The sequence below is a fragment of the Bubalus bubalis genome, chromosome 5 (genome assembly GCF_019923935.1).
Source record: "Bubalus bubalis isolate 160015118507 breed Murrah chromosome 5, NDDB_SH_1, whole genome shotgun sequence".
In the NCBI taxonomy this organism is placed as follows: domain Eukaryota; kingdom Metazoa; phylum Chordata; class Mammalia; order Artiodactyla; family Bovidae; genus Bubalus; species Bubalus bubalis.
In genome coordinates, this window is record NC_059161.1 from 106,453,744 (window position 1) to 106,471,715 (window position 17,972).

Here is a 17,972-nt window from a genome sequence, read left to right on the forward strand (position 1 = left end):
TATGGTTTCTACTCCAGTGGTAAGCAACCTCAAATCCTTTGAGGATTGGGGCGGGTTATAAATAAGTAAGTAAATAAATAAAAATCTGGATAGGGGAACATTTTCACCAAAGCAAAACATTTCATTACTGATAGAGTGAATTGGAAGAGAAGTCAAAAGCAAGAAATATTGACTCTAACAGTCCATCAGAAACCACCAGCAAGACACTCTCTGGTTACTCAGCCCATCTTTCTCTCTCCCAAACCCCTCTTCCTCTCTCCATCAAGAGAGGGTAAGTGAGTCACACAAAATGACTCAGGAAGCCTATATCCTCCCAAGCTCACAACTACCTCATTGCTGGGGACCTCAGAAAACATTCCTTCTTCCCCATCAGAGACGAGAAAGGAAATCGATGGAGTTGTTTTTCATGGTGATGAGATTGAGGAAGACAGGTGGTGGCTAAGTGCAGCATCAGATGCAGGTTAGAATCTCTTTCCTGCTATTAATTAGTGAGGGCTGTAGCCATAGGGAAGTCCTCTGAGCTCTCTGTGCCTCAAAGTCCTCACTGGTAACAACAGAACCTCCCTTTTCAAGGGTTTGCGAAGAAGAAAGGAGAGTGCGCACAAGTCACATGGCTAGCCCTCAATAAATGTTGCTTTCTTTCCTTACCTGTACCCTAGGGCAACGCTCAATGGACTACAGGAATCTGGAAAATTTAAATAAAAGGATGCACAGGGGAGAAACGGGGTGAGAAGACAAGTTTGGATATGTCTCTAAGTGACAGAAACTCCCTACAAGAAGCAGAGGAGAAAGACCATTTTTGATCCCCTCCTATCCTGTAAGTATATTATCATGCTCCTTCCTCACCATAACCCTTTGACATGGGCATTGTTAGCCACACCTGACAGCTGAGGCTGGGCTATGAACCCAGGGCACACAGGTAGGAATGCTTAGGAGGCAGCTCTGGCCTTCCAAAGCTGACTTTATGAAGGGCAACAACTAGCCTCCACCATAGGACATCCCAGGTACCACAGACAGCAAGGTCTCCTCTCACCCCAGAGCCACGCCCCTGTGATTCCCGAGCTGGCCTCAGCAAAAACCTGGGCCATGGTGACCTTGCTGAGGCTCCCTCATGCATCAGCCACCAGGGTCTCTGCTCTATGAGCTTGGGCTTTGGAATCAGCTAGATCTTAATTTGAAACACATACCCCTCATATCCCACATACTGTAGAACTGTAAGGAAGTCATCTCTTTCCAGTTCCTCTTCTGAGAACGGTGATATCAAAATGCCTGCCTCACAAAGTCGCCATGAAGAGCATTCAGTCCATTTCAGTTCAGTTCAGTCACTCAGTCGTGTCCGACTCTTTGCGACCCCATGAATCGCAGCATGTCAGGCCTCCCTGTCCATCACCATCTCCCGGAGTTCACTCAGACTCACGTCCATCGAGTCAGGGATGCCATCCAACCATCTCATCCTCTGTCATCTCCTTCTCCTCCTGCCCCCAATCCCTCCCAGCATCAGAGTCTTTTCCAATGAGCCAACTCTTCACATGAGGTGGCCAAAGTACTGGAGTTTCAGCTTTAGCATCATTCCTTCCAAAGAACACCCAGGGCTGATCTCCTTTAGAATGGACTGGTTGGATCTCCTTGCAGTCCAAGGGACTCTCAAGAGTCTTCTCCAACACCACAGTTCAAAAGCATCAAGTCTTCGGTGCTCAGCTTTCTTCACAGTCCAACTCTCGCATCCATACATGACCACAGGAAAAACCATAGCCTTGACTAGACCTTTCTTGGCAAAGTAATGTCTCTGCTTTGGAAGCATACAAAACAGTGCCCGGCACATACTAAACACTCAGTTATGGTAGCTGCTAAGGTTACGCCGACACTGTCTGGGGAAAATCAGCCTTATGGTGAATGACAGAGAGGATGCTTTCTGGGAGAGAAAGAGGGTCCTTGAGTACTGGCTGACACATGCACCCATGCCTTCAGACAGACCAAGCATCGTGGCCTGCTGATCTGACATTTAATCCTTCCCCTTGTCCCATTAGAAACTACTTGAGGATAATAAGACCCAGCTGGGCTCTGTGCCCCTCCTAGGAAAAAAAACAAAAAGACAAGGAACTGTTAGTACAGCAAACAGAGGAATGAGGGCTGCGTACTTGGAAATATGAGAGACGCCTCCACGGAGAAGGAGGCGTTTGAACTGGAACTTAAAAATTAGGTAAGACATGGAGGGGACAGCATTCCATACAAAACAGTGCCCGGCACATACTACACACTCAGTTATGGTAGCTGCTAACATTACACTTGGAGAAGGCAATGGCACCCCACTCCAGTACTCTTGCCTGGAAAATCCCATGGATGGAGGAGCCTGGTAGACTGCAGTCCATGCGGTCTCTAGGAGTCAGACGTGACTGAGCGACTTCATTTTCACTTTTCACTTTCATGCATTGGAGAAGGCAATGGCAACCCACTCCAGTGTTCTTGCCTGGAGAATCCCAGGGACGGGGGAGCCTGGTGGGCTGCCGTCTGTGGGGTCGCACAGAGTCGGACACGACTGAAGCGACTTAGCAGCAGCAGCAGCAACATTACACTGGCACTGTTCGGGGAAAATTAGCCTTAATGCTGAAGGATGGAGAAATTCCAGGCTGAAAGCACAGCCCGAACAAAGGCTAGAAATGGGAAAATGCAGTCTGTTTAGAGAAGAGTGTGGTAAGGCTGGAGAACCAGGATGCCCGAGGACTAAGGTGAGAGCTGGACGTGAAGGGCCAGCAAACCTTACAGGCAGGGAACACAAAACAAAGGTCATGACTACCACGGAGAAAATGGCGGGAGTGGGTGTGCATTTAAAATAGAGTGGTCCCAGAAGCCTGTTTGAGGCAACACTTTTAAGAGGTAAAGGAGCAAGCCATGTGACTATCTGGGGGAAGTTTCCAGGCAGAGAAAATAGCAGTGCAAAGGCCCTGAGGCCACAGGGTGGCTACCATGTTGGTGATGCACTAAAAAGGCCCCTGTGACTGGAGTGGTAGGAAGTGAAGTCTCAGAGTTAAACAAAAGGAAGCCAGTTCATGAAAGGCCTTGCAGGCTATTACAGGGGCTGTAGCTTTCCCTTGAATGAGTGGAGAGCCATTGAAGGATTTCCAGTAAAGAAGCAACGCCATCTGACTTACGTTTTCAAAGGTTAGCTCTGACAGTAGAGAATCGACTGCAGGGGGACAAGGGTGGCAGCGCGGGTACCAGGAAGGAGGCTATTGTAGAAATCCAGGTGAACGAGGGCGGTAGCTGGAATCAGGGTGGTAGCTGTGTGATGGTGCACCTTGGTATCCCCCTGTAAAAACGAAGCTTTTACAGCTTCCTGGCCCTGTGTGTCTCCCAATATCTCAAAAAGTCGGGATAGAATGGGGCGCCAGCCTGAGGAACGTGGGATTGTGGGGTGCGTGGGCAGCTCCTTGAACTTCCGGCCCCCCGGTGACCGCTCCCCACCCCCCCCACCCCCCCCCCCCCCCCGCCATAAAGCCTAGACAGATGCACGCCCCATGACGCGCATCAGGAGGGTGAGATCCGGCGAAGGAAGGTTTTACTCCTCAGCGACTCAACGGGGAAGGGTGGTAAGGCGAGTGCCTCCACCGACAGCACGGGAGCAGGTCCTGGGCACCCGGCACTGCGTGCGCCCCGGGTTTGCAACCACTCTGCTTGTGCAGGTGTGGCAATGACATCTTGCGGGCGTCATGCGGGGAGCGCCACAGCACCCCCTCCACATAATTCCCCCCAACCCCGGCTATGACCCCTTTGTCTTGCTTTCCCCTACCCCCAGCTATCTGCCTGTCCCTCCTGCACCGGGTTCGGTGCTCACGGCCCTGCCGGGGTCCCTCTGACGGCCGCCGTAGCGGCGCGGCCCGGGCCTCGGGGCTTCCGAGAGGAGAAAATCATGAATGAAATGGATGCGGTGCTCCCGCTCCCCCGCCCTCCCTGTCCAGGCAACCTCGGCGCGGGCGCAGTGTCTGCGTGGACTCCAAGCGGAGTTGCGGGGTGCAGGCGCCCGAGATCAGGGTCAGGCAGGGATGAAGGGTCTGTGATCCCGCCCGACTTGGGCCCCGGACGCCGCCGGATCTCCCCGCCCCCCACCCGCCAGCCCCGCGGGCCCTGCGCAATTCCCGGGGAGCGGCGCAAGCCCGCCCGGGGGCGGGGCGGAGCCGGGGCCGAGGGTGCCGAGCCGACCCGGCGGCTGCGCCCGAGACTCTGCAGCCGAAGCCGGTTTGGCGAGGCGGCCGGGCGAGGGAGCGCGCACGGAGCACGGGACAGAGCGCAGGGCAGACGGACCCACGGACGGACGGACGCCCCCGCACACGCAGACGCGCAGAGCTCGGCGAGGTCCCCGTCACATACACACATTCACACACTCGCGCTGACACACACAGGGACACACGCACACTCGCGCGCGCACATCCTCCCGCCAGCCTGCCCGCCCGCTCGCCGGCGCCCGGAGCCCTCTGGCCGGTAAGTGCGGCGCCTCAGTCGGCGCCTTTGTGTGGGGAGCTGGGAGGTGGAGGGCGCAGGGTCCCTCCCAGGGAGGCCCGGCAACAGATCTCCTCCAGACCCCCGGGCGGAGAAGCAGGCGCCCGCCCCCGCCACGCCCCCATGGGGCTCCCGACGCCCCCGGACTGGGGGAAGGGTCCTCCAAGCCTGGGAGGGGACCCGGCGCTGGGTAGAGGGGAGGGAGCAGCAGCCACTCCCCACGAAGCTCGTGCGCGGTTCCCGAGAGGGGAGGGATCGCGATGGCGGTCCCGGGTCCGAGCCTCTGCTGCTGTGGCGGGTGCGCGGCTCCTGGCTGCATTACCTCTCCAGGGTCCGAAGCTCCGGGGGGAGGTTGGAGATCGCCGCTAGCCTGCTGGCCTGTTAACCGTAGCTCCCAGCCTTCGCTTCGCCTCCCCCGACCGTGTAGCTTAAACCACCAGTTCCCCAACCCACCCCCAAAATGAAAGCCCAGCGCGTTCCCCTCCCCCAGCGTACCCCTTCTACCGGCTGAGGCCCAGACTCCTGCAAAACCTGGAGATTTCTCGGGTCAGAGCTCTGAGGGGCTTACCTTACCAGGGATCGTGTGGCTTTCGAGGGTCAGGACCAGGTGAACCTTGGGAATTCATTTAGCCCCCTCATTCTACAGATGGGGAAACTGAGGCCCAGTGAGTTGGCTTGACCAAGGTCACAGGAGGGTTCAGGGCAAAACCTGCATTACAATCTAGCGTCCCTGGCTTTCAGACTTACTTCCTCTCCTATACAATTCCATCCTTATCCTCACCGAAACCCTAGAACCTAAAAATTTACCCTAGTATATCAGGAAAGTCTTTGTAATTCCACCCTGCCCCCCTCCCCCCTTGGAGCATTAGGTGCCATTCATTGGCTACCATATTTTCTGTTTAAAAAAAAAAGGCTCTTTCAGCCTCACAGGGGATCTCTCTTAAGCAGGTACTCAGGTTTGAAATCACTGAAACAGTGTCCTCAACTGGACCAGGTGATGTCGTGGTTGAGGAGCCATCACCCCCCCCCCACCTTTGACCTGATGAGATGCCTTCCCCCTCACTCCCCACTGCACCTTAAGGGCCTCAGCCTTCTGATCCAGCCGAGCTCCCTTCATCATCCCTTTGCAGAGGTCTCCAGGGCCTTCCTGTCCGGCCATCTCTCCCTCCTTGCGTGCAGCCTCTTGGTACTGCTGATGGAGCTGCTGGGGAGGCTTGAGTTACAGCCCCATCAGGCTCGGGTGGTGGCTCAGGGCAAGACTCCCCCAAGGGCAGCTGGGTGTCCCCAGAGCTGAACCCAGTACCTGGTGCAGAGAGGTGTCCTGAGAGGTGTGTTGATGGAGTGAGTGCAAGGTGGGTGGTGAATGGATGAAGTCAGTCACCTTTGAAAAGACTGTTGGATAGGGGAGTTGGCAAGGAAGACAGTATTCAGTCTCTAGGGGCCTGAGGCTCTTGTCTTGAGAGCTTCCTTCTTGAGGGAGCAGCCTGGCAAGGAGCAGAGACAGGGTGACCAGCTGGCATCTCTCCAGGAGCCACCACTCATATTGTTGGGTATGTAAATGGCATAGTGCTCCAGAAGCAGCATTTGCATAGACTTCATAATGAGCGGTGGCCCCTGAGTTGCAATTGCAATGCGGCGTCTCACCCTCAGAGTGAAGAGATCTGGGTTCCAGGTCTCCTTCCTGGCTGGACAATTTCAGTGAATGCTTATAATCTCTCTGGGTCTCAATTTCTCCATCCGAAAAATAAGATCATTGGATTGGAGATTTTCAGGATAGCTTTCAGGTCTAAATTGTTAGTGTGGTGGGGGGAGGGAGGAAGCACTTATTTATATAACTGCTGTGGGCCTGGTTTTCCTCTTCTATTACTCTATGATGAGATCATTTATGTAGGGTACTTAGCACAGTGCCTGGGGCATAGAAAAAACTCGGAATAGGTAGCTATTAATGCCATTTAGGTCCTGGCCTTATGGATATACCCTCCACTTCTTCTCTTCTTAAAGATTGCTCAAGGACATGAGATTTTAGATCCTGAAAGGCCCTGTCTCTCAAAAAATCCCTCCTCCACTGATCTATTCCTGGACTTAGGGCTCAGCCAGCCTAGGACATCCATGAAGCTTCCTAGGAGAAGTCGCACTTTTGTTTATCAGTTATTTCACGCCTAAGGGTGATTGAATTTGATCATTTATATACAGTCAAACTTTTTCTTACAGGCTGTCACTTACATATTTGATCTTATGATATCAGTAGTGTTATTATTCCCACTTTATAGATGGGGAAGTTAAAACTCAGAGTTTAACCTGAACCCTTTTTTCTGTGTCACTTTGCCTATCCTTTCCTGAAACCTGTCCTGAAAGAGACAGCTGACCCCTTGGACAGAGTTGAGAAGAAAGGCTTTATTCTTCTGGAAGATGAGAAGTGGCTTCTTGGAGAAGCTCAGTAGCATTGGAGCTGGGTCTGCATGATTTGTATGGTGGAAGGAAGGAGGAAAATATTACAAGTAGTGAAAACAGCAAGAGCAGAGAGCTGGTGGTAGGGGCTTCTAGGACAAGTGTAGAAACTGGAAAGTGGTTCATTCCCACTGGAGCAAAAAGGATAAAAGAGGAGCTGTGAGAAGGAAGGCTGGGTAGGAATGTGGAGGCAGTGGCTGGGGCCAAGGGCTCAGCCTTTAGTTTTTGAGTAGGGGAGAGACGTGATCAGACATGGCCATTAGGAAACTCACTCTGGCCGCACAGAACAGATTGGAGGAGAGAGCCTGCTGACAGGGAGCTCAGGTAGGAAACAATTACAGTCCTACAGGTAAGAGATCAGGAGGGTCTGGGCGGGGCGGGGAGCGGGGGAGGCTTGTAAGAATGAGGAGAAAGAGGATTTGATGCAGAGGCCACAGTGTCACCAGAATCAGCGGTGGACTGGATATGGGAGGAGAGAAGAGAGGAATGAGAAATGATGGCAAGGCTTGGAACCTGAGTGGCTGAGCGTCCATTCACAGACAGAGTCCAATAGGAAGGGGAGGGGGAGGCCCAGGAGTGGGGGGCCACGATCTGACTGGGCACAAGAACAACTCCTGCAAAGCTGGCTCACTGAGCACCCCAAACTGTCCAGATCCCGTTGCTTCATTCATTATTCACATAGAAACATCTGTTGCACGAGGTTGTTCTAGACTCTGTAGAGATGCATTGCTAAAAAAGATGAACTACCTCTACCAAGGGAGATAGAAAACATAAGCAAAATATAACATTTCAAGAGGTGAGCAATACTCTGGAGACAGATAAAACCCAGTGAGGGGTGACTGGGGGGAAGAGATTTACCCTTAAATAGAATCGTCTTCCAGGAAATGATATTTGAAAGTCCTGAATGAAGTGAGGAGGATACCTTGGGGAAGAGGATTCTAGGAAGAGGAGACCACAAGTGCAAAGGCCCCTGGGTAAGAATAGCTTGGTGTTTTCAGGGAACAGCAAGTGTGGCTATAAAACATAGGTCAAGAGGGAGGGTGGGAAGGAAAAATGGAGGAGAGAGGGGCAGGCCCAGATCACACAGGCCTGGGTAATAAGAAATCACGTGATGTTAATGGGTCCAAGAGAATTAAAGTCCCATTCTCCGTGCGTGTTTCATGCCCAGAGAACCAAGCCTGACATTCAGCAGTGGCTCATTAAATAGCTGTCTAACAAGCAGGAAACCACCATTTATGTATGCAGCCTTTTGGTGTTGGTGGTGGTGTTCAGTTGCTCAGTTGTGTCTGAATCTTTGCGACCTCATAGACTGCAGCACTCCAGGCTCCTCTGTCCTCCACTATCTCCCCGAGTTTGCTCAAATTCATGTCCATTGAGTTGATGATGCTGTCTAACCTTCTCTTTCTCTTAAAGCCTCATATCTTGGACTAAATAAAGATATTGTAGCATAGTAAGGTAAGGGCATAGTAAGCTGTGTATGATCAAAATGATAAAGCTCAGATGATCTGAATATCTGTGATATCATTCACGTATGAAAGTTTGAGTCATGTCTGCATGTTCAGTGTGACTGTTGACTAAGATGAAATAGTCAAACATACCTGAAATGCTTGTAATACAGTTAAAATGGTAACCTTTTATGGTCTTCCCTCATCCCCTTTCCAGTGCAAATATACAGCCGTTTGGTTTCGTTTCAGATTTTCCCTTGTGCAACTCATGCCCTCAGCCATTTCCCTTATAGAGATTTTAAATTAACTCACCTGAAGCACAAAGGCCCATATTGGCAGGACGAGGAATTATCATCTTCTTCAATAAATTGACAGATTTCAAAGAAAGCAGAGAGGGCGGTGGGGAGAGAGAAACTATTTATAGAAGTATAAATTCTTCAAGCACCTAATTAATTGTTTAAATGGATCTACAAGTAGGAATGGAAAAACTCCAGAAGATGGCTAATCGTTTAAAGCTTTTTGTCTGCATTAAGTCGAACACAGGATATGTGTGAACATTTCAAAATATATGGCACCTTTTACTGAAAATTTAACCCACAGACCAGGAAAGATGTTCTTACCAGGGAGGGTCATCATAGCTCTCCGTGTGTGTATATCTGTTCAGTCCAAAGCTTACTTGTAGTTACGTGAGCTGGGTCAAAGTCCTTCCCCTCTCCCAAACTGTTTCCTGTCTCTGGGCAGTAAGGCTTGGGTTTCTGGGGCCCTTGAGGACTCAGCACTGTGGTCTGTGATGTCTGCAGGCCCACACTGTCATCTTCCCGGAGGACAGTGACCAGTGTCTCAGCGTCGGGGTGTGGCTCCCTGTGACACTCAGATGATGTGATATACGGGAGGCAGACAGGTGGTCCTGCCACAGAGGAGATCGATGCTTCCACCAAGCAGACAGAACCAGATACTAGGCCGGACCTTCTGAGGGGGCAAGTTGACAGGTAATCTAAATCTGAGAAGCACAGACTGTCTCTAGGTGCCCTGGTCCAAATTTCATCTGATTTCTGCATGTCTTGTCGCTTCTAGGAACTGGAAACTCAAGTCAGCTGAAGAAAAAAACACTTAACCCTTTTAATTTTTGCACAATACCATCACCAAAAAGCTTTTCCTTACCATCAACAGTGGCATTGTGGAAAATAAGGTCTTCCCCCATTCTTTAATATTACCTCCATCTTTTTTGCATCTGGTGAGATATAGGATGAGTACCTTGGCCAGCAATGTCTGGCAAAGCTCCAGAAATCCCAGACTCTTAGAAGAAAGCTTTTCCCACTCAACCGTGGCTGCTGCTGCTGCTGCTAAGTCGCTTCAGTCATGTCCGACCCTGTGCAACCCCATAGATGGCAGCCCACCAGGCTCCCCCATCCCTGGGATTCTCCAGGCAAGAACACTGGAGTGGGTTGCCATTTCCTTCTCCAGTGCATGAAAGTGAAAAGTGAAAGTGAAGTCGCTCAGTTGTGTCCGACTCTTAGCAACCCCATGGACTGTAGCCTACCAGGCTCCTCCGTCCGTGGGGTTCTCCAGGCAAGAGTACTGGAGTGGGGTGCCATTGCCTTCTCTGCTCAACTGTGGCACTTAGAATCAAAGCCATCTTCCTTCCTGTGTCCCCCCTTGACACAGTCTAGACTTAAGTTTCTATAGCTGGGGTCCAGCACGTTGAGTTGGGAAGGGATCCCCTCAAGCTAGACACAGGGGATCCACAATTTGTAAGCGAGCAGTGTCTTAGTAAGGATTCCTGACTTTGGCCTAATGAAGGGCATCGACTGTTCTTGACTGTACCTGGTTACTATGATGGCAGCATATAGACCTTCATGTGATGAGACGATTGGCTGAGAGACCTAGAGAGGCATATACTGTACCAAGCTTTAAGATGTCTTTCTTAAGAGTGGAGATGTTCCTTTTCTCCCCCCAGTTCTCTGGAAGCCACTCAGGAGGGATTCATTCAGTGGACTTCAGTGGTGAGCAGCATGTGGCTGTCTGGAGTGGACCCAAAGATTTCATCATCTGCCTAGAAGAGTGGTCCAGTCTTTAAAAAATAAGTTATACCATAAAAATAACAGAACCACACTGTAGAATTAAATGTAAGATGAACCATGATTTTATCTGTCCCATTCTGTTTCTTCTATGGATCTGTATCTTTTAATAGTTAAAATCAGTCCACATCTAACTTTGTACCCAGCATTTTTACTTAACATTTTCTCATAACTTTTGTGTTCATGCATGACCTTCTTCCATCCTCAGTGGTTTTACCATACTTTACTTAGCCATTTCTTATTTGGTGGACATACGCAGTAGTGAACATCTTTACAAACACAGCTCTTCCATCTCAGATCCTCAAGGCTTCTGATAGAACCATCCCCAAGAGGGTGGACAGGACGGGGCTGCTGGGGAGGGGGGAAGAGAAGCACGCGATTAAAGAACGTGTCGATGCAGGTTGATTTCATGGATGCTGATGACATGGCCGTGGATCCTGAGGTGGAAAGAGAACAGTGGATACCAGAGCTGGAGCCAAGGAAAGGCTGGAGAGGGAGACTATGGGCCAGGAGGCCAGAGTCACAGGCATTGAGGGTGTGGTAGAGGGGTGTCAGATTTCAGATGGAGTCCCTCCAGCAGTTTGATGATTTGGTTTGGGGTGCCTTTTTTAAATTAGGAAGCAATACATAAAATGTACTATTGTAACCATTCTAAGTCTATAGTTTAGTAGCATTAAATGCGTTCATATTGTTGTATAGCCATCATCACCATCTATCCATAGAACTCTTCACATTGCAAAACTGAAACTCTGTACCCATTAAACAGTGGCTCCTCATCCCCCCTACCCCAGTCTCTGATAACCTCTTTCTAATTTCACATGTTCTAGGTACCGTCTATAAGTGGAATCATGTGCCATTCGTCCTTTTGTGGCTAGCTTATTTCACTTAGCATATTTTCAGGGTTCACCCATGTAGTACCCTGTGTCAGAATTTCCTTCCTTTTTAAGACTGAATAATAGTCCATTGTATGCATATGCCACATTTGTTCATCCATTCATCTGTTGATGGACACTGGGGTTGCTTCTACCTTTTGGATATTGTGAATAATGCTGTTATGCACTTTGACATACAGGTGCCTACTTGAGCCCATGCTTCCCATTATTTGGGATCCATGCCTAGAAGTGGAATTGCTAGATCAAATGATACATCTATATTTAATTTTTTGAGGAACCACAGGGTGGTTTTTATTAAGGATTTTTGTGTATTCATTGAAAATGACCACTAAATGAAGTCTTAGGAGTGGAGGGTCCAGGAAGAAACCATTAATTTTTCTAAGTTAATGTTGTGTAGGTTTCTCCATGGCGTTGGAGGGAAGAGAGAAAAGGGAACAGAATACAAATGAATCCACCCTCCATTTCTGAGGAATTATGGTGATTTAGAGGCATCGTGGGTGGAAAAAGAAAGCTCTCAGGAGAGATCTTTCGGAGTTGGGATTCATTCACACATGCAGGTATTTACTGCGCCAGGAAATCAACCTGCCGTGGGGACCCTGCTTGCGTGTGTCTGTTGGGGTCATCAGTGAGTATCCGGACAACAATGGTCTGTACAGATGCTCACTCTGGTAGTCATAAGTACTAACGTTTCTGAGTGCTTACTATGTTATCTCACTGATCTTTTATCACAGTTCATTGCAGAAAAGTTTTTATTGTCCTCAGTGTATTGATAAAGACTCAGAGAGTTTAAGTAACTTGCCAGAAACACACTGCAAGTAAGTGGCAGAGCAGGAATTCACACCTAGGTATGTAACTGTGCTCTGGTGATGAGCTGAGAGTTCTGGGGACCCAGGACAGACACCTGCTCAGTGTGGAGGTCAGAGAAGGCTTCCTGAAGGAAGGGGTCAGGTGAGCATTTTGGTGGGAGTTGGCTGTGTTCTTCTGTGGCTCATGATTTCAGAACATGGTTTTTGGTAGGAGCAGTGGCAGCATCCAGCCCTGCTTCCTGTGCCTCTGGTCACCCAGGGTGCCCCCAACCCCCACCTGCTCCTGCTCCACTGAGACTACGTTTCAGAGGAAGACGCTCAGAGTCAGCATCCCTGGTGCTTATCGAGGCAGGGAGGCCAGCGTGGGGCCTGTCCTTTTCCCTCTGACATTTGCTGCCTCTGACTCCCTTAGCTGTTCTCCTTCCAACCCCTTCTGGGATGCCTTAGAGGGACAGCCCATTGTGCCTCCTAGGTCTGGGCAGCGTTGGGCCAGTGGGCTGGAGTTGGCCAAATACAAGGCCCAGGAGTGGCAGTGGAAGTCACATATCCACCTCTGTGTTACTTCACACCCAAGATACCTGGACCTGTGGGCTCCCATCACCTCAAAGCCCTGCCTTCCCAGAACCCAGAAGTAGCCAGTTCTCTCTGCTCTTTGAACCTCTTGTAGCTCCCTGAGGCCTACAGCAGTGTTTCTAACAAGGACCCTGCTGGTCTGTAGGTGGGGAGTTCTTTATTATGACAGCATCCCTGGCCACTCCCCTGAATATTTCCCAGGAGCACCCTTCAGTCATCATGACAACTGAGAATGCTCACACACATTTGAAGGTCGGTTTTATGAGCAGGAAGATGTACAGACCTTCAGCGTTGCATTCAGCAAGTTTTGATGACTATATGAAGTGGAATAACCATCACCAGGATTGAGATGTGGAATGTTTCCATCACCCCTCAGAGTTCCTTATTTCTCCGTCAGTCAGTACCCGCCCTCAGAGGGAACCGTCCTCGCCATTTCTGTCACTGAAGATGACTTTTGTCTGTTCTCGATCTTGGTATAAATGAACTCAGGTAGCGTGTGGTCTTTGTGTCATAAGTAGTTTTTGAAATCCATCTGTATTGTTACACCCCCACTCTCCCCGACACACAGATCTGTAAATGCCAACTAGAATGGCAGTCCTCGCCTTTATTCTATCGAGGGAAAGTGGGCTGTGAAAGTGGAAAAGTGAGTTACAGTCTGTGTGTGTTCGCAGGATGCACGAAGCCCTCAGCTGTGGGAAATGAGGCCCCCTCCTGCCCACTGTCCAGCCACACTGAGGGGTCCTCTCCCAGCTCACCTTGGCCTTTCACTTCTGGCCTCTGCTGCTGCAGTGTTCTCTGCCTGGAACACCCTCTGCACAGTCTGGTGAACTCTCCGGGTCCTTTGGTCCTTGGGATGCTCAGACATCAATTCCCTGTGCAGCTTCCTGGATTTTCCCGCTGTGCCCTCCCAGGCACCCATATCCCACAGCCTCCATTGACATTTAGCACCTATTCAACTCTGCTCACAGGACTGCAAGCTGGTTGAAGGCAGGACTGGGGTTTAGTCATCTGTATATCCTCGCGGGTCCAACACACAGAGCCTGATAGTAAAGAAACAGATTTAAGATTATAGCAGATCCTGTCTCAAGATTACTTCGAGGCAAATTGGGTCTAAAACAGCTGTGCAAAATATATCCCCAAACCACCCTCTGAAATTGATCAAAGAAAGGTGATGGAAAAAAGAGTGTAATCTCTGACCACAAATGGTAAATGTAGCATTAAACTCAACTACAATGAGGCAGAGACCTCAGCCCTTGCCTAGAGGATCTGGATTCATGGGAAATCCATGGGCATTCATAAGTGCAAAGTAATACAGCTCAGGGAGTCAAGGGGATGGGCAAAAGAGTAGAGCCAATCAAGGAAGGCTGCCTGGAGGAGGTGAGTTCCGAAGGTTTTTTCAAAGAGAGGAGTCTGTTGAGCCACAGTTACATAATCAAGGATAATCTATAGAAAGCCTTAAAGCATGAGCCAAGGCAGCCTGGATCATGGTCTGATCTGTCTTCTTGTGACTGTGGTCCTAAGTCTCACATAGGTCCCCTTCCCTCACCTTTCACTCCTTTTCATTCACTTCTTCCTTCCCTCTTTCCTCCTATTTAATCTCCTTCGCATCTCCTTTACAAACTTGAATGAGCAGAAGGAGCTGGATGTACATTGCTTGGCCTTCCATCCCGTCCTCGGTGTACTGGACTCCCCATCTTAGAAGAGACAGAAGGAGGCCCATCCCCTGTCCCTCCTACCCCCAGCCTGGGCAGCTCACAACAGTCAAGGTTCTGGGCAAGAGAGCCAGGGAGTGGCCCAGGCTGGAGTGTGGTCCATTGCCAGGTGCCGAGTTACAGATCAAAACACTAGGGAAAGAATTCAGCTGGAAGAGACGTCAATGTGCGCTGGATTCCCTGGGGAGGCTTCCCAGAGGTGGCGTGAGCTTCGGCAGGCCCTGGCCACAGCTCAGGGAAGAGGAGCAGCGAGGCCTGTCCAGGACGGAGGACCAGGGAGACACGGGCTGAGAAGCAACAGTGAGCATCGCTGGGGGCTGGGGCAGTGTTCATCATGGAAGAGGATCTGGGGAGCCCCATGAAGTTGGGTTTTCAGCTCTTTATGCCCCACCTTCCTCTGGGCCCTGTGTCTGACCCAGGGGACCCCGAAACCACCAAGGGCTCTCCAAAGGGGAGAGAGCAGTTCTACCAGAGAGGCCCCATTCATCCTCAAGGCAGCATCTTCAGCATTGCTCTCCTTAGCTCCAGGACACCTGGCGGAGCCTAAGGACAAAGGAAACAGAGCTTTGCAGCTGATGGCACCACCTGGTATGGAGGGCAGGAGCGGCTTGGAGAGGTTGACTTGGAGGGCCCTGGGAGAGGCAGCTTTGAAGCAGGTCAGCGTGGTGACAGGGAGGCTGTCAGCCCCGGTGGCCTCGTCCTTTCTCTGCCTCAGTCACTTCCACCATCTTTACCACAAGCTTGTGACCGGCAGCTCCCATTGCTTCCACAGCCCAGAGGAAGAAACCAAGGCTCAAAGAAGCTAGGACACAGGTCCAGGGCCCCTTGGGGACAAGGTGGCAGAGCACAGCGTTTCAGCCAGGTCTCTCGGCCTCCGAATCCATCCTTTTTGCAGAGGACCGTGGCTGCCTTAAGGTGTGTGACCTCAGAACGTCCAGTCTGCTGTGTTTTGAGGGATTCTCCCAGCGACTGAAGGCTTGGTCACAGCCCTCCCCCGGCCCCTGGTCTCTAGACCCTTTTCAGCCTTGAATTCTGGCTTCTTTTTTCCTCTTTCCTATTCCATTCAACTTCCTGGCTCATACAGTATCCTCTCTCCTAGCAAAGCTGTCTCAGATCCAGCTCACGTTTCCAAACAGTTTCCATCTTGTGTCCCCCCCAGGCTCTGACTGGGTCTCAGTTTTGCCTGATTCTTTTACCAAACCCTGAAGTGCCAGCATCTTCCCAACCTGAGCACAGAAGGGCTACCTGAGAGGTGGGGGCCCTGATGGAGGACTAGACCCCACAGTGAGGTGTGGCAGGAGCCAGAGTTCTCCCTAGCCACAGGTGGGAACAGACCTAGCTCTGTATTCCAGCCCCCTCCTTTCCAAGTGTGTACGAGCCCTATGAGAGGTGGTTCTGTGGGTGATGGAGAGCGGAGCAGATGCCAGACAGGATCTTCGTGGACAGTCCAGAGCAACGCACAGGCGGCCCTGGCATTCAGGCCCAAGGTTGACATCAGGGACATCTAGGGCTAAAACCAGAGGCAGGTAGAGATCAGAAGTCCAGAATCATTTGTGATCAGGGTGTGTGTGTCACCGGCACTGACTAGGTCAGGATTCTAGTTCCGTTTGGAGAGGGCAGGGCTGCAAGAGTGGACAAGGCCTCGGTCCTAGAAGGAAGATGACCGAGACAGAGATTGTGCCTGCCAGGGCATCAGGCGGAAGGCCAGGTGCTGGGATGGGGCCAGTGTCAGAGCTGGATGAGCAAGAGTGAGACTGAGTGTTGTGAAAATAATAGTTAACATGTAAATGAGCCTCCTTGGTAGCTCAGTGGTAAAGAATCTGCCTGCTAATGCAGGAGGTGCGGGTTTGCTCCTTGGGTCAGGAAGATCCCCTGGAGAAGGAAATGACAACCCACTCTAATATTCTTGCCTGAGAAATCCCATGGACAGAGGAGCCTGGCAGGCTGCAGTCCATGGGGTCGCAAAAGGGTTTGACACAACTTAGTGACTAAACAGCAACCACAGCACTTACGTAGTGCATTCTGTGCTACTGGTCTGTTTTACAGATGAGAAAACTGAGGCACCAAGCGTTTGAGTCAAACTTCTGATCTCTTCCAATACTGGCAGCATGGCCCCTCACATTCATAGCTTGACATCAGCCATGGTGGGAGCAATTACACCAGGGAAATTGGCAAATGCCACAAATTATAGCTTTTAAAATTTTTATTTATTTATTTTTTTCTGAGAACCAGTTTCTTAGCATACCACTAGGCTCAGAGCGTAAAAAATCCACCTGCAATGCCGGAGACCTGGGTTCGATCCCTGGGTTGGGAAGATTCCCGTGGAGAAGGGAACAGCTACCCTCTCTAGTATTCTTGCCTAGAGAAATCCATGGACAGAGGAGCCTTGCGGGCTACAGTCCATGGGGTCATAAAGAGTCGGACACGACTGAGCGACTTTCACTTCACTTCAGGCTCATTCCAGAGCCTCCATGAACCTCACCTGTGGGTGAGAAGGCTTGTATTAACTGAAAAGCAGGCAACATCTGGCACAGTAGATGGTGACAGCCTTTTCAAGAGCTTACTGGACGCTGTCTAAGCATTTTACATGCATCTCATGTAAAAACTTCACGTAAGGATCAGCATTCATTCAGTCTCCCTGAGACCCTCTCAAGTGCAGACACTGCCTTCCCTATTTCACAGATCAGGAGACTGAGCTGCAGAGAAGTCAAGCATCTTATCTAAGATCAGGCAGTCAGTGAGGCGGCGTTGACTCAGACTTGGCCGCCCAATCCCAAAGCCTGTGCTTTGTGGCATTTTTGATGAGCCATTTATACACACTCAAACCCTAGCCCTATTTTCATTTATTTTTTTCAAGAATAGATCTTGAGTATCTTTCTGGTGCCAGACAGAGTATCAAGTGAGGAAATAGGAACGTCCACATCAGAGACCATGCACCTGGTGACTTTAATAAAGCCTGGGTCTAGGGTGGAGGCAAACTGAGTTTGAAGCCTGCTTCTGTTTGAACCATCTGGATGACCTTGAGCAAATGACTCAGTCTCTCCAAGTCCTCATCTCCACATGTGTAGGAGGGGCTGACAACTGTGTTTAGCTCACAGGGCTGTGGTGAGAGATGAGTGATGTAATACATGTACAGTATTGGCGCGGTATCCAGCACTCCCTAAGCACTCGGTAAAAGGAAGCTGCCGTGATTACAGTCCACAGGTTTGTGTTTGGGTCGCTCCGTGTGAGGTGCGGATACAGGGCACCAGGAGATAACCACCGAGGGACTTCCCTGGTGGTCTAGTGGTTAAGATTCCTCCACTGGGTTCAGTCTCTGGTCGGAGAACTAAGATCCTGCATGCCACGTGGCATGGCCAAGAAAAATAAAATAATTAAAAAATAATCCGTTCTTTCTAAGGGAGTCAGGGAGAGTACTGCTGAGGCCACATTTGAACAGGGTCTTGAAAGGGTCTTAAAGAGTTTTTCAAGCACAGAAGGGAAACAGGTGCTTTTCCCTGAAGGGCGAAGTGCATTCCAAGGC

General features: G+C 50.4%; 2 protein-coding genes across 6 annotated transcripts in view; one reads left to right on the forward strand and one right to left on the reverse strand.

Annotated features, from left to right (window-relative positions):
* Positions 1-1,685: 1,685 nt before the first annotated feature.
* LOC123333785 (U1 small nuclear ribonucleoprotein C-like) lies at positions 1,686-4,371 on the reverse strand. 2 transcript variants are annotated; one of them, XR_006551341.2, is made up of 3 exons: positions 3,962-4,087; positions 3,150-3,307; positions 1,686-2,072 (listed from the first exon to the last, which is right to left on the reverse strand). XR_006551341.2 is itself a non-coding variant. In XM_044943498.2 (2 exons), the coding sequence occupies exons 1-2, from the start codon at positions 4,369-4,371 to the stop codon at positions 3,268-3,270; spliced, it is 450 nt and encodes a 149-aa protein (XP_044799433.1). In that variant the 3' UTR covers positions 2,518-3,267. The 2 variants fall into 2 exon arrangements, 1 of the variants encoding a protein (XP_044799433.1); XM_044943498.2 differs by lacking the exon at positions 1,686-2,072 and having other exon boundaries at positions 2,518-3,307; positions 3,962-4,371.
* PTPN5 (protein tyrosine phosphatase non-receptor type 5) overlaps positions 4,188-17,972 on the forward strand; it is a 58,963-nt gene continuing 45,178 nt past the window's right edge. The window contains exon 1 of one of the 4 annotated variants that reach the window (XM_044943494.2): positions 4,188-4,476. The gene's annotated coding sequence lies outside the window, so the exon portion shown is untranslated. The remainder of the gene's footprint in view (positions 4,477-17,972) is intronic. The other 3 variants (XM_045165818.1, XM_025286300.3, XM_006045631.4) reach the window with 3 other exon arrangements.